The sequence below is a fragment of the Globicephala melas genome, chromosome 11 (genome assembly GCF_963455315.2).
Source record: "Globicephala melas chromosome 11, mGloMel1.2, whole genome shotgun sequence".
Lineage (NCBI taxonomy): Eukaryota > Metazoa > Chordata > Mammalia > Artiodactyla > Delphinidae > Globicephala > Globicephala melas.
Window position 1 is genome coordinate 51,575,715 of NC_083324.2, and position 15,842 is coordinate 51,591,556.

The 15,842-nt window shown below is 42.5% G+C and overlaps 1 protein-coding gene, 1 long non-coding RNA gene and 1 other non-coding gene across 3 annotated transcripts; 2 read left to right on the forward strand and 1 right to left on the reverse strand.

Annotated features, from left to right (window-relative positions):
* The first annotated feature begins 333 nt into the window (after positions 1-333).
* On the forward strand, positions 334-13,404 carry LOC132598150 (uncharacterized). The gene is made up of 3 exons (XR_009565901.2): positions 334-2,214; positions 3,611-3,795; positions 12,030-13,404. It is a non-coding gene; the product is annotated as an uncharacterized lncRNA (long non-coding RNA).
* LOC115838957 (U11 spliceosomal RNA) lies at positions 11,245-11,378 on the forward strand. Its single transcript, XR_004033838.1, has one exon. It is a non-coding gene; the product is annotated as a U11 spliceosomal RNA (small nuclear RNA).
* Positions 13,405-13,732: 328 nt separating the features above from the next.
* On the reverse strand, positions 13,733-14,892 carry CCR4 (C-C motif chemokine receptor 4). Its single transcript, XM_030830058.2, has one exon. The coding sequence runs from the start codon at positions 14,810-14,812 to the stop codon at positions 13,733-13,735; it is 1,080 nt and encodes a 359-aa protein (XP_030685918.1). The 5' UTR covers positions 14,813-14,892.
* Positions 14,893-15,842: the final 950 nt, after the last annotated feature.

Consider the following 15,842-nt stretch of genomic DNA (forward strand, 5'->3'; position numbering starts at 1 on the left):
TAGACAGACAATAGAGAATTCCAGAAATATTCAGACCCCAACCAATCTTAACAAGCACCCTTACTTCTCACTAGCTCCAATTCTAATTCTCGATAAACAACTCTCGTAACTGACGGTAACCTTGTGGGTTTTGCCTTTATCAGCCTCCCCCATTTTGTAGTCCGGCGGAACAAATTCAGGTGCTTCTTGAGTCTGTGTCTCCCAGGCTACAGTCCTAACAACCCCCAAATAAACACCTTTTTATTTCAGTCGGGTCTCAGTTTCTAAAAATTTTGGTTAAAGCTCTTGGTTCATGGTCCGGTGAATTCTTCTGTTGCAGGAGTCTGCAGTACAAGAACTTATTTTCCTCCTCAACTCTTGAAACTTAGATAATTTGTTTTCTTTCTTTCTTCTTTCTTTTCTTGATTGCTGTTATTATGGAAAATGGTAGGGGAGAATTTTTCTTTTCGACTCACACTTGAAGAAAACATGTCCCACACAATCCCTCCGTCTCCATCATGTCTCGTAAAATCTATCTTCACACTAAATGTGCTAAGAATCTCATCTGTCTCTTTGGGACAAATGCCCACCTCCAAAAAGAGCCTTTTGTTTTCCGTGCTAAGTATGGACATTGAGGCAATTATCTCACCCAAAGGTTTTTGAGATAATGGGCGATTTCCTGTTTTGTTGACACTTGCTGTTAATACTGTACTCTCCCATCACCTTAACTGCAATATGTGGTTATCATGGAGCTTCTGCAGAGTAGTCTTATGCTCATGAAGCAATAGCCAATGATAAAAACAATCACAGAAGAAGAGGAATTTCCATCATTTAATTAGGCAAAGGACACATAAGTAAATATCCTGGGCACTGTGTCAGAAATTCAGACTTGCGGATTAGGACCAGGCTGGCAAACATTCTGTGAGCCTTGGGGGCAGACAAGGAAATGGAAGAGCTAGGTTGCCCTGATAATTATTAGTGGAGGGACTGTTAATCCTTGCTCAGGTTACATCTCCTTCTGTGGGACTTAGCTCATAATATTGTTATTTGTTTACTGCTGACCCGAGAGCCTTCATGACAAGTACCATGTGACTTTCATTCTTGTATCCTTGGTACCCAGTACAGCACATCTAGCCCTCAATCAATGCTTCCTGGGTGAAAAAATACTTCTGTGTCTACATTCACAGACTGGGAGTGAGTCCATGTGTTTTCAGTGTTCCTTTAGCCGTGTCTAACACAGATGCTAGCTGAGGTGTCCTTCTCTTTAAAAAATTTAGATGAGATTTGTCTTTAAAACCTTCCCAAGATTTCTGTGAACCCCAGGAGAGCTTCCTTTCTCATGGTTTCCTCTGGCTACACATTGTGCTTCCACTGAATTAGTTCAATTCATGAACGAGCTCATCATCCCACACAGTCTTTTGCAGTATCTTGACTCAAATGTGGAACTGAGTCCCTTGAGTTTCACCAAAACCTCACCCACATTGGGCCTTTCATCTTTAGAACTTTACAGAAGTTTTAAGAGATGTGGGTGAGGGACAGTCTACAGAGCAACAGCATAAGCTTGATAGTACTGAATATCAGACACTCCAGTTTTTACAAGACATTCTACCATGCTCCATATTCCTTGGCCATCCTTGTTTATCTTCGCTTCTCTTCTCTGTCCACTCCCACCTCTGAGTTTCTAATAACTTAAAAATTACACATGTCCCATCTGTATTCCTGAAATGACACATTCTCACCTTTCTCCTTCAGGTCCAGTTTCTTAGGTAGGGCCCCTGAGAAGGCTTCCATGCACTAAGAGAGAGGAGTCAAAAGGAAAGCCAAGTCAGATGCCAGGGAGCATTCCCGGGAAGGGTTCTGGCATGGCCACCTCCCATGGCCAAGCCCTTGGAGTTGGAAACCACAAGAGAAGCCCCACCAAAGTTTTGAGATCTGAGCAAATGGGGCTTTGCGGGGAGGAAGCAAGATCCCTGAGCTCCCCATCATGGCTCAAGTGTGGAGGCAGCATGGCATGGGTGTCTGCACGTGGACCAAGGCCCCTTCAAGGGTTCCTATGAGCAAGACATGCAGTGGAGAGCAGAAGGATGGTCTCATGCCAGCCAGAGCAGCATGAAGTAGCAAAGCCTCCAGAAATCCCTGCTAAGTCTTCTGAGGCCACAGAGGAATAAAGGAGAAAATGGAGCATTTCCAGTGTTGCAAGAGGAATGCCAAAGGATCAGTGGATCAACTCAGGAGGTCAGTTCATGGGTTGATGGTTGAGGCCCAGACAGGATGAGGTGCATTTCAGCGGGTGCTGACAGCAACAGATGACAAAGACCAGAGTCCCTTTCCCAAAATTGTTGACACTGAATGCCACTGAAGGAAGGGGGGGTGGGTTAAATGCTGAATTGACTAAGATTAAGTCTCCGCCTTTTGGAGGAACAGGGGTCTCAAAACAGAAGTTAAGTTCAGTTATAGATGGAAGTTTAGTGTTGACACCCACATACATCTCTCCTAACACCTTTGGGTAGGATCAGCCCTATCTGGTGCCGGTAAATGTTTTAGAATCGTTTGTTCTTTGTTAGTAGGTGTTATTACTTCCTCAGAATGGATCAGCATATTTATTTAGAAGTATTTCCTCCTCTACTTTATTATATTGAGTTCATCTCAAGTGAGCTCGTTTGGATTGTTGATCTTGTTCATTGTTGTAGAATTATATTTCTTCCTTGGACTAAGGGGTGTTGGATTGCAGGCTCATTTTGAATGGGAGATTTCCTATTTGTTTATAAAGATTTGTTTCTCTCTCTCTCTCTGCTCCTCCATCCCTATATAGGAATTTTGAGGTTGCCTCTGTATTGGAGGCTGTTGGTACCCTACCCAGAAGCCTTTGCCCACTGCTGCACCCCTCCTTTACCTGCTGTGAGCGTTGGTTGTTCTTTTTTTTTGTTTTTTGTTTTTGTTTGTTTGTTTGTTTTTTTGCAGTATGCGGGCCTCTCACTGTTGTGGCCTCTCCCGTTGCGGAGCACAGGCTCCGGACGCGCAGGCTCAGCGGCCATGGCTCACGGGCCCAGCCGCTCCGCGGCACGTGGGATTCTCCCGGACCGGGGCACAAACCCGCGTCCCCTGCATCGGCAGGTGGACCCTCAACCACTGCGCCACCAGGGAAGCCCTGGTTGTTCTTTACCCCAGAGAACTACTCCTGGCTTAATTAGGAAGATGCCTCACTAACGTGAGAATACAAAAGGCCATACTCTTTGCCTCAAAATGGGCTTAATTCTGTGAAACAATTCATGCCCCAGAGCCCCTGTGAAATCAAGCCAATGCAGCCAACTTGTAATGGTTAATTTTATGTGTCAACTTGGCTAAGCCACAGACATTTGGTTAAACATTATTCTGGGTGTGTCCGTGAGGGTTTCTGGATGAGATTAAATTTGAATAGAAATATAACTGATTTCTTTATATTGATCTTGTATCCTGTAATCTGCTGAACTCATTTATTAGCTCTAAGAGTGTTCCTTATGGATTCCTTAGAATTTTCCACATAAAAGATCATATTGTCTGCAGAGAGATGTAGTTTTACTTGTTCCTTTCCAATCTGAATCTGGATGCATTTTATTTCTTTTTCTTGCCTTTTTTATTTTTTCCTGACCAGAACCTCCACTATGATAGAAATGGCGAGAGCAGACATCCTTGTCTTGTTCCTGATCTTAAGGGGAAAGCATTCAGTCTTTCACCATCAAGTATGATGTGGTGAACATTCTTGAACAAGTTTTTTAAGAACTGAGGTCTTCATTTGTATTGAGTAAATACCTCGGACTAGAACTCCTGGATCACAGGGTACGTATACATTCAACTTTACAAAGAATTGTCAAGCTATTTTCCAAAGTGGCTTTTGTATCCAACCATCTTTTTTTTTTTTTTTTTACAAAGAATAGGTTTGGGGTTTCTTGTTTGCTTTTTTGGCGGTACGCAGGCCTCTCACTGTTGTGGCCTCTCCCGTTGCGGAGCACAGGCTCCAGTCGCGCAGGCTCATCGGCCATGGCCCACGGGCCCAGCCGCTCCGCGGCATGTGGGATCTTCCCGGACCGGGGCATGAACCCGTGTCCCCTGCATCGGCAGGCGGACTGTCAACCACTGTACCACCAGGGAAGCCCTGTATCCAACCATCTTTTAAATTTTTCTTGTTACATGTTATGTATCATCTCAGTGAGTTTTGGAAAACAGGAAGGCCCCCAAACTGTGGGCTTCTTGTTGCACCTTAATTGGAAGTCTTCTCAGTGATAGACTCAACACATCTGCAACCCTCAAGAAGTTTCCAAGGGGGGACTTCCCTGGTGGCGCAGTGGTTAAGAATCCACCTGCCAATGCAGGGGACACGTATTCGAGCCCTGGTCCGGGAAGATCCAACATGCCACGGAGCAACTAAGCCCATGTGCCACAACTATTGAGCCTGAGCTCTAGAGCCCATGAGCCACAACTACTGAAGCCCACGCGCCTAGAGCCCGTGCTCCACAACAAGAGAAGCCACCGCAATGAGAAGCCCACGTACCTCAGCAAAGAGTAGCCCCTGCTCGCCTCAACTAGAAGAAGGCTGCATGCAACAACGAAGACCCAACGCAGCCAAAAACAAATAAATAAATAAACTTTAAGGACAGTTCTTTTATTTTCAACTTAAATCCATTCCCTCATAAGCTCACTCTTTGTCGACTGTACAAACCCTCTCAAACTCCTCCTTAGTCATTCCCCCAAGAGAAGCCCAGCTAGACCACAAAACCTGCCGCTTGAACCACCATTCACTTTATTTGCATGTGATGTTTTTGTGGCAATGTCATTACAATTAGGAGGAATCCCTCTAACCAAGGCAACCATGGAGAGGTGGTTGTACAGTCCAGTCTTGGTGCAGATCTTTTTCCTGCCTGGCAGGGCTCCAGTTATAGGCTTGTCTTATCTCCTGTGTGATCAAAAGAATGCAAACATTCTGCAGGCTCCCACATGCTATCTTGTAACCATCTCATACCGCAAACTCTGCTTCCCATCCCAGGACTGACAGCATCTTCTTCAAAGCACCGCGCATCTCCATAGGCAGGTATATCAGGATGAGCAATCACCTGCTCACCTCACTTGCGAGCCCTGCTTTTTAGATTCTCTCTCTGCGGTTCATTAGTCAGTTTTCCTTAATCACAAGGTCTCCCTCTTTTTATTTTTCTAAAATGGAGGATATTGATTGTTTTGGCAGAATATGAAAATAATGCATGTTTGTTTAAAGAAATAAAGAAGCCCTGAAATTATAAAGCATAATTCTTCCCTCTATAAAAATGGCTAACATCAATAATATCTCAATAAATCTGGAAACATTTTAAATGACTAATAGTTTGGGGTTGAAGTTTGAGGTTTATCTTTCCAGGTTTTTAAAATGCACTTAAGGGAATTCCCTGGTGGTCCAGTAGTTAGTGGTTAGGACTCAAAGCTATCCCTGCCGGGGCCCAGGTTCCATCCCGCAAGCCATGCAGCCAAAAACAACAACAAAAAAATAGAAGCACTTAATATACATCATGAACATTTCTGCATGGTAGTAAGTTTATAGCTGGACATGATTCTTTTTAATGGCATATTCCATAATATGGATATACATTAATTAATTTTTATTATTAAATGTTTTAACCATACAGAAGAGTACTAAGAATAATGTAATAAACATCCATGTGCCATTTAATCATCAGAAAAAAAGTTCAGTCATGTATACATATTTTCTCCAGTTTGTCATTTGTCTTCTGATTTTTCTTTTGGTGATGTTTCATCATGCATATTTTTGTATTCACATAGATGAATTTATTACTCATTTCTTTTATGGCTTCTGAATTTTGAGAATGTTCTTGCCTGTGCCAAAATTCTGAAGAAATTCTCCCATGTTTCCATTTAGAATTTTGATTGCTCCAACTTTTACATTTAAATATTTTATCTATTTGTAATTTAACCATGTATGGTGTGAGGTATGAATCAAACTTCATTTTTTTCCCAGATGATGGTCCATTTTGGTCTCCTCCTTCAATAAACAATTCATTGTGTCCCTCCTTTGATTTAAGATGCCATCTTTATTTTTTTAATTGAAGTATAGTTGATATTGTTAGTTTCAGGTGTACAGCAAAGTGATTCAGTTATATATATATAAGCATTCTTTTTTAGAAGACGTGGTATATATGTATTATATATATATAATGTGATATTAGCCACAAAAAAGAATGAAATCTTGTCATTTGTGACAACATGGATGAAGCTAGAAGGCATTATGCTAAGTGAAATAAGTCAGACATAGAAGGACAAATACTGCATGTTATCACTTATATGTGGAATCTAAAAAACAAAATAAATGAACAAACGTAAAAAGAAAAACAGAAACAGTCATAGATACAGAGAGCAAACAGGTGGGTATCAGAAGGGAGGGGGTGGCGGATGAGTAACATAGGTGAGGGAGTTTAAGAGGTACATCTTTCTAGTTACAAAATAAATGAGTAACAGGTATGAAATGTACAGGGTGGGAAATATATCCAATAATTATGTAATATCTTTGGTGACATTTTTTCTTTTTCTTTTATTTCATATCTATATGAGATGATGGATGTTCACTAAACTTACGTGATGATCATTTCATGATGTATATAAGTCAAATCATTATGCTGTACACCTTAAACTTATACAGTGCTATATGCCAATTATACGTCAATAAAACTGGAAGAGGAAAAAAAATAAAATTATGAAGAAAGTACAGAGAGTTCCTATATATTCCATTTCCCCTATTACTAATATCTTACCTTAGCATGATGCATTTGTTATACTTGATGAACCAATATTGATGCATTATTATCAACTAATGTCCACATTTTATTCAGATGACCTTAGTTTTTAGCTAATGTCCTTTTCTGTTCCACAACTAACTACATTTAATTGTCATGTCTCCTCAGGCTCCTCCTGGGACAGTTTCTCAGACTTTCCTTGTTTTTGCTGATGTTCACAGTTTTGAGAGGTACTGGTCAGATACTTTGTAGAATGTCCCTCTTTTCCAGTTTTTATAGCTCTAGTTTATTCCGCTTACAGCAAGGAACTAGTATCTCCAGCACGAGGGCGTGTAGCAGTGATGATAGCAGGCATTCTTGTCGTCTTTTGCTTTTAGCCAAAATACCTCAAGAGTGCCCTGTTAAGCATTTTGAACTGAGATAAATATATTTGATCATGATAATAAAATATTATATTCCTATACTTCTGTCATATTCCTATCCTGGTTATAGTCAATATTATTTTTCTTGGTGTCTATCTTTGAATTGTTTTTTTTTTCAATTGATTAGTTTATTGTTTGTTTTTATTTTGAGCTGTTTTGGGTTGAGCTTCTCATCGTTGTGGCTTCTCTTGTTGCGGAGCGCAGGCTTCAGTAGTTGTGGCACGTGGGCTCAGTATTTGTGGCTTGCGGGCTCTTGAGTACAGGCTCAGTAGTTGTGGCGCACGGACTGAGTTACTCCGCGGCATGTGGGATCTTCCCGGACCAGGCCTTGAACCTGTGTCCCCTTCATTGGCCGGCGGATTCTTAACCACTGCGCCACCAGGAAAACCCTATCTTTGAATTGTTAAATATGATTATATTTGTATTTGTGTGTGTCTGTGTGTGTGTTTGGGGCAGGGTGTCGGTAATTTTCCAGGAGGCAAGCTGTTTTCACAACCCAGTGACTCTCTTCTACTGCCTCAGAGAGAGATTGCCTCCTGCAAATCTGAAATTTAACAAATCTGCCTCGTCTGCTCTTCTGAACCGAACTGGGACTTGGAGGGCTTCTGACTGAAGCCTTTCTCCTGGAGGTGTGCCCCTCCCTTTGGGAAGTGGATTCTTTCAGTGCTTTGTGAGGTCCGTCACTGCTGCACCCTCTCCCCACCCTTCTCTTCACCTTTCCCCACAATTTGCGCCTGACGTTGGCTGCTTTTAGCAGACCTTTCATATATTTTGGAGTCTGAAAAGTATCTCTCTCTCCAAGTTTGATAGAAAATGGAGTTCGTGGGTTTTTTCAGTCTTTCTTCTTGCTGTTATTTTACAATTTCCCAGAGAAGATGAAAATGCAGACTTCTGCAGCTCTGTTCATACCAGAAGTCTTAATGAAGTCATTTTTGACCCAAGGACCACAATTTCTGGAACTAGGAGGCAATTCAATCAACCTTTGAGCTCTGTCACACAAAGTTTTATTAGAAACATAATGGGGATTTTGGAGAGAGGACTGGTGACCTTTGTGTAGTGAAATAGAAACTTGAATTGCCAGCATAGAGTACTTAATTAAGAGATAAGGAAACTCACTCATTCACGAAAAAATAATCGAACAACTGTTCTGCGCTAGGCATTTTACTAAGCAGTGAGGTGATGATTATTGTTGGTAGGGTTTGTCTAATTCATTATTAGAATATTGTTTCCCCTGAACTCAGTTGCTTGGGGATAATAAAACCAACCTTATCTACTTTAAGAAGAGGCTGAAATGAGTTTCAATATGTGAAAACAGTTGGTGGAGTTCTGGTATACTGAAAGGGGAATTTGGAGCCATTATAAGCTTTTAAGGAGTGAAGTATTTTATTTTTATTGAAATTAGTTGGTTTACAATGTTGTCCTGGTTTCTGGTGTACAGCAAAGTGATTCAGTTATACATATATGTATCTATACTTGTTCTGATTCTTTTCCATTATAGGTTATTACAAGGTATTGAACATAGTTCCCTGTGCTACAGAGTAGGTCCTTGTTGGTTATCTATTTTATATATAGTAGTGTGTATATTTTGATCCCAAGCTCCTAATTTATCCCTTCCACCCTTCCTCTTTGGTAAACGTAAGTTTGTCTTCTATGTCTGTGAGTCTATTTCTGTTCTATAAATAAGTTCATTTGTATCATTTTTTTTAGATTCCACGTGTAAGTGATATCATATGATATTTGTCTTTCTCTGTCTGACCTACTTCACTTAATAAGATAATCTCTAGGTCCATCCATGTTGCTGCCGATGGCATTCTTTCTTTTTTTTTTTTTTTTTTGGTGGCTGATTAATATTCCATTGTACATATGTACCACACCTTCTTTATCCATTCATCTGTTGATGGACACTTAGGTTGCTTCCATGTCTTGGCTATTGTAAATAGTGCTGCTGTGAACATTGGGCTGCATGTGTCTTTTTGAGTTAGAGTTTTCTCCAGATATATGCTCAGGAGTGGGATTGCTGGATCATATGGTAGCTCTATTTTTAGTTTTTCAAAGAACCTCCATACTATTTTCCATAGTGGCTGCACCAATTTACATTCCCACCAACAGTGTAGGAGGGTTCCCTTTTCTCCACGACCTCCCTAGCATTTTTTTTTGTTTGTTTTTGATTTGTTGTTGCTGTTGGCTGGGCCACATGGCTTGTGGGATCTTAGTTCCTTGACCAGGGATTGAACCCAGGTCCTTGGCAGTGAAAGCATGGAGTCCTAACCACTGGACCTCCAGGGAATTCCCTTCAGCATTTATTATTTGTAGACTTTTTGATGATGGCCATTCAGGAGTAAAGTATTGTGATCACAGAAATGGGTGGAGCTTGTGTCTGGTTCCTTTGAGCGCAGGAAGCCACTGACCGGTACAGAACACAGGACGTCAGGTGGCCGCAACACGGCCAAGGGTAGAGTTGGCCTATGACTATAATAGAAACAGAGTGTAGGGACAATGCCTCAGGGCTTAAGGCAGGCAAATTATGGCAGCAAAGGTGAGGTTGACTAATGGAATTGCATGAACCAAGAGTCAAATGAGGGCCGGAAGGCAATGAATGGACAGCCCTGATGCAAACTCAGTGCTTCCTCATTTTCCCACAGTGGAAATGGGGTCAATTTCCATTTATATTAGGTGCTGATCCAGAAGTCCCCATTTTAGACCTGAGTTCCTGGAAACAGACTCTGAAATCCTAAGATTAGCATACAGGAGACTTAATGGGGAGTCCTCTTGGGAACAACACCTGTAAGGGCATGAAGGAAGCAGGAGTGGGCAGTAGGAAAAGTTGGTCCACAATGTAGCTGCAGCAGAGGCCCCAGCTAATCTTATGGGGAGCTCTGCAGTTGTAATGGCCTATCAGCGTTGTCCCAAATTAAAGCAAGGGGGCAAGTGTTTCTTTCTCCTCAGTATCCAGGCGCTGGATATGAGCTGGCCCAGGAAGGACAGTCCTGAAAGGAGACCAGCTGAGAGCCCCAGATGTCCGGCCTCCTGGTAGATGGTGCAGTGAGCGGCCCTCCGTCCTGCATGGGGTGTGTGGACGGCATCCCACAGCACCCACTAACAGTCTCCTCCAGCCCAATGCAGGATGGCCACTGGCTCAGGAGCTCAAAACTGCTGCCTCTTAGGTCTATAATTTTTCTTTTGTCTCATCTTTTCCTACTTTGCTCCTCTCCCCCACCTGCAACGTTCACTGTAACTACAAAAACCTCCCCACCACTACCTGACCACACAGTGTGCTCTTGACACCACACCTGCCTTTTCATGTGTGATTTCATCAGCATAGAATGTCCTTCCTCCCTTCCATTCATCCAAATCATGCTCTTCTTATAAAGCCGACTTCAAAAGCTACTTGTATTATAAAATTTGACATTGAATCGATTTCTCCTTCATTTGGGGTCCTGAAGCATTTTGTTTGTGACTTTGTTATCCTATCTGTCCTGCTTGCACTATAGTCGATCTTGTGCTTGTGTTTTCCCTTCTCAGATTATAAATTCCATACATACAGAGCTCACTCCTTTATCCTATATTCTATCCATTACCTAGCCTCCGGTTTGGCACAAAACAGACTCTCAACAAATAGGAATTAATTGCATCAAATGTCCCAAAGTGTTATGAGAGTTTCTTAGGAATAACCTACCTAAAGATCTGAAGACCTTTTGCCATCACCCTGTATTCTTCCTTCTCATGGGAAGCAGGTAACACATCTATTTAATAGAATTTGAGTACCAACTACGGGACAGATCCTGACAGGGCTATTTCTTATTATTCTTTTTGTTGTTGTTGTTGAGGTAAAATTCACATACTATAAAACTAATCATTTAAAAATGTGCAATTCAGTAGCATTTAGTACATTCACAATGCTGTGCAGCCATCACCTCTATCTAGTTCCAAAACATTTACATCACCTCCAAAGCAAACCTGCTTCTTTTGTTCTTAAAGAAATTACACCTAGCCTGTGTTCCCCAGAAGCGAGGCATATTGCAACAAGAAAAGGATGGGTCTAACGTCTGAAAACTTATTGTTAAACCCACCTTAAAAAGGGCTTCTGTTGTGAATGGCACACATAGGGCAGCTTGCTTGTTCTTTGTGCGGAATCGACATCAAGAGATTTTGGAAGCATAATTTTTTGGTACTTGGGCAGCTGGTGATCATTGGTCCTGATGCCCTCAAAAAAAAACCTTTGTGTAGAAATCAAGCTGGCTTGCTTTCTATGTTTCTGTTACTGAAGGGGAAGAAGGAACTTTCTTTTCAGTGTTCTGAGAGGATTATGTTTGGGTATCACCAGAGGTTTTAAATTCCCATCCTGAGGGGACACCCCCCAACTTTGGAACAAGGGAGGCCCTGAGTGACTGGGGGTGATAATTGACCCTACCCTCAGGTGGAGGGGTGGTAGCTGTGTGGTCTGCACCGCAGCCTTGCTTAGCATTGTATGCGATGGACAAGGAAGGGACAGTAAAACCCCTTTGGCCAGTCTTTGTCTTTTGGTGTCCTTACTGGGGTTTTGGGGTTTTTTTTGTTTTGGCCATGCTGTGTGCCATGTGGGATCTTAGTTCCCCAACCAGGGATCGAACCCGTGCCCCCTGCAGTGAAAGCTCGGAGTCTTAACCACTGGACTGCCAGGGAACTCCCTCGGTGTCCTTAAATTTCTGTCTCCTTGTGATTAAATGAATGAAATTACAAGCTCCCTCAGGAAAGGGGAGGCAGTCACTGGTGGGGAAGTTCAAAACCACACTTTATCTATGACTAAGGAACATAGATGCTTTCAGTAATCATCTTATTTCTTTTTTTCAATCACTCTGAACTATATTCTGCTTTACAGATGCGAGGAAACTGAGGCTAAGAGAGGAAAGTAATGTGGTCAGACTCACAAGGAAACACAGAGGTAGGATTTGCAGACCCTGCCATATGGTGCAGAGGTTTTCTAAGGAAACACTGCTTAGGAACCCGGCCCACCCCCACTCCTTATCCATTCTAACCTCCAAGCGTTGTTGTGACAACACGTAGCGACTCCTTTCCCCATCCCAAGTGGTGATTTTAACAGTGAACCCTTTAATTCTTCCTCTCGGGGACATCCATCTCATCTATGACATGTAGCAAAGATGATTAATCGAGACAATTGGAATATTAGTGGCTCAGATTCTCATCCCCATCGGGAGACCAAACACACACATACCAAGGAGAAACCATACACAGGTTTATTTTATTGTATTTCTACAAAGGCAACATCAACTTACCCTGTTAAAATCACTTCTGAAAATAAATTTTCTGGAAATGCATTCTTTATAAATGTAAAGCGTGCAATAATGTGTAAATTTACAGAAACATTTTAAACTGGTTAAGTCAGGTAATAGTCTGTAAAATAGGTTTTGTTTCTGGAGATAGTACAGGTATCCCTAGACTTTCTTAAAGTCTTTACTTAATTCTGATTAAGGCTGTACGAACAGAGATTTATCTTAATGGTGTAAAATGATTAATTACATAATTAAAATGACCTGTAAGAACTTTTGAGTCATCCAAAAGTTAAAAAGCAGGGCCAGTATTTTAAAAGAGAGGATGACATCTTGGAAAGTCATTTTTATGCCACACCAGCGATAACTTTTAGTGGATTATTCTTGCCTCACTTGACGGCAGGCACTTCAAAATGATTAAGGAAAAATTGTCATACTTGATTAGTCCTCATCATTTTTGGTTTTGAAGGAAATGTTTGTAAATGAGTAAAAGACCCCAAATAAATGTGTCTGGGCCTATGTATTATTTTTTTAATTTGAATATTCATCTGTTATAATTAAAACAAAACATGTCCACAAGCATATGAAGCTGTGTTTGGATTTCCACAAGTATGTTTAGATTTGTTAATGCCTTGTATTTCATGTTTGGAAATCAGACCATGCTAATGCCTTTTTCTCCTTATGATTGTAATCAGCATTGAAAGCTTGGCTTCCATTAACAGATAAGCCTTTACAATAAAAGAATCAAGATCTAAGTTCATTACTTTACTATTCGTTTCTGCAGACACCTGGCTACATGGAGTATACCATGCTTCAGATATATTCTTAGGAAAACACTGGGACAGCATGCTGAAGTTTTCTATATTGTTTCACAAAAAGCTAGAAGTTAATGAAAGGGCTCATTTTCACAACAAGAAGTAGAGATTTACTCCCCCAGTCAATTCTCTACAGTCCCCTCTAGAGAATCCCATGAGTTCAGGTTAGAAGGGACTGGTCTTCCCTTTCCAAAATCATCCAATTCCTCATTGAAACACTGCTCAGAATCCTCCTCGGGTTTACTCATCCCTGCAGGAAAGCCTGGTGCGAGGAAGGACACCTTGGTCCGGGTGAACTCTGGTCACACTGAACTTGTACTTGGCAGGAAGAAAAGCTGACTGCAGGGTGAGAAGCCCTACTTTTTGCAGTGGATATAATTCTTCCCGGTACTTGTTCAGGAAACTCTTACTACAATACAATTTTAAATAAGCTCTTAATTTGAGAAGCTTATTAACTCTGCTTTTCGCATTTTCATCTTTTACAGAGCATCGTGGAGATCGTGGTCCACCGTGGACTGTGTGTAAGATGAGCTGGGGGTGTCGGGGTAAATCGGGAGGAACCTACAGTACTGGCAGAGCACCAAAGTGCCCCGGCAGGTTTTGAAGAGCTGTACGATGTACTTGCGAAATTTCTGCCCCAGGAAAAAGTAGATGACCGGATTAAGGCAGCAGTGAACAAAAGCCAATGTCTCTGTGGCCTGAATGGCATAGTCTAGGTGCCTCTCAAAGGTGCAGTCTTGAAGGACCTCCAGCTCCACCAGGGTGTCCAGGAAGAGCACCACGTTGTAAGGGGTCCAGAACCCCAGGAAGAGGACCACCACGGCAAAGATCATCTTCACTGCCTTGTTCTTCTTCTCATTTTTGCAATGCTGCAAGGTCCTAATGATCATGGAGTAGCAGAACAGCATGATCCCCAAGGGGATCACCAGCCCTAGAACGTTGATCTCCAGGGAGCTCAGAACCTTCCACCTCGTGGAGTTGAAAGAATACTTGGTTTTGCAGTAGGTGTGGTTGTGCTCAGTATAACACGTGCTGAACACAAGGCCTGGGAGGGAGGCGAGCACAGCCACTGCCCACGTGGCCACGCTGGTGATGACCCCGTAAGTCAAGGTCCTTGCTCTCAGGGAGAAGACCGCGTGCACAATGGCCAGGTACCTGTCGATGCTCATGAGTGTGATGAAGAATATGCCACTGTAGAAGCCCACCAGGTACATCCAGGAAACTAGCTTGCAGAGGCCGAGCCCGAACACCCACTGGTCTGCGGCATAGTAGCCCCAGAAAGGGAGCGAGAGCACAAAGAGCAGGTCCGAGATGGCAAGGTTGAGCAGGTACACGTCGGTCATGGACTTGAGCCGCTTGTACTTGAACAGGACCAGAACCACCACAGAATTTCCAAGCAGACCAAACAGAAAGACCAAGGAGTAGAGGGGGGGCAGGAAGAGCTCCCCAAATGCCTTGATACCTTCCTTGGTGCAAGGTTTGGGGATGCTTTCATCAAGATAATAATTGTTATAGATGCTTTCATCCAGGGTGTTGTCTGCTATACCCGTGGGGTTCATTTTCAGATTTACAGGCTTCTCACGGCAGGTCTGAGCCCAACCAGAAGAACCTAATGAGTGGAAAAGCCAACAAGATTTCTATCAGAACAAAAGCAAATCAGAACGGTGCTGCGTACAGAGCACAACTGCTTCGTATTTTGCCCAGATCACCATACACTCTTCCCAATCTTCCCACATTGAAGGGCTCAGGTCCTTGAACTGAAGGGCAGTGCAGCCGAAGTGAAATAATCCTGCCCTTTGGAGGCAGATTCCAAATTACAGCTCTGCCACTTTTTCTACCCCTCTGCTGGGAGCTCTGGTTCTCCTGTTTGTAAGCGGGGGTAGTAAAACCTCTTTATCAACAAGAGGTTTTTCTTTTTTTTTTTTTTGAAGATTTTTTTTTCAATACAGGGACCATTTTTAAAGTCTTTATTGAATTTTGTTACAATATTGCTTCTGTTTTATGTTTTTTGGCCGTGAGGCATGTGGGATATTAGCTCCCCGACCAGAGATTGAACCCGCATCCCCTGCACCAGAAGGCGAAGTCTTAACCACTGGACTGCCAGGGAAGTCCCAATGATGAGGTGTTTTTCAAAAATATATTTCTGAAAGTTAGTCTGGCATTACTGAAATCACTCGCAAGAATGACAAGACTAGCTGACGTGCCCAACAGAACTTTATCCAGGGCCTTTCTAACATGAAAGCCAAAAACAAAAAATTAAAAAAAGATTTAAAAATCTATGCATGTTTCCCCTTCAGACTGTAACACCAAAAATTCAGTGATGACTTAGGTAAATCATCAGGCTAGAAGGGAACCAGGTTGGCCTCTTGCCTTTATATAAAAATTCTGGGGGCTTCCCTGGTGGCACAGTGGTTAAGAATCCGCCTGCCAATAAAGGGGGCACGGGTACGAGCCCTGGTCCAGGAAGATCGCACATGCCGCGGAGCAACTAAGCCCGTGTGCCACAACTACTGAGCCTGCGCTCTAGAGCCCAAGAGCCACAACTACTGAGCCCACGCGCCACCGCTACTGAAGCCCGCGCGCCTACAG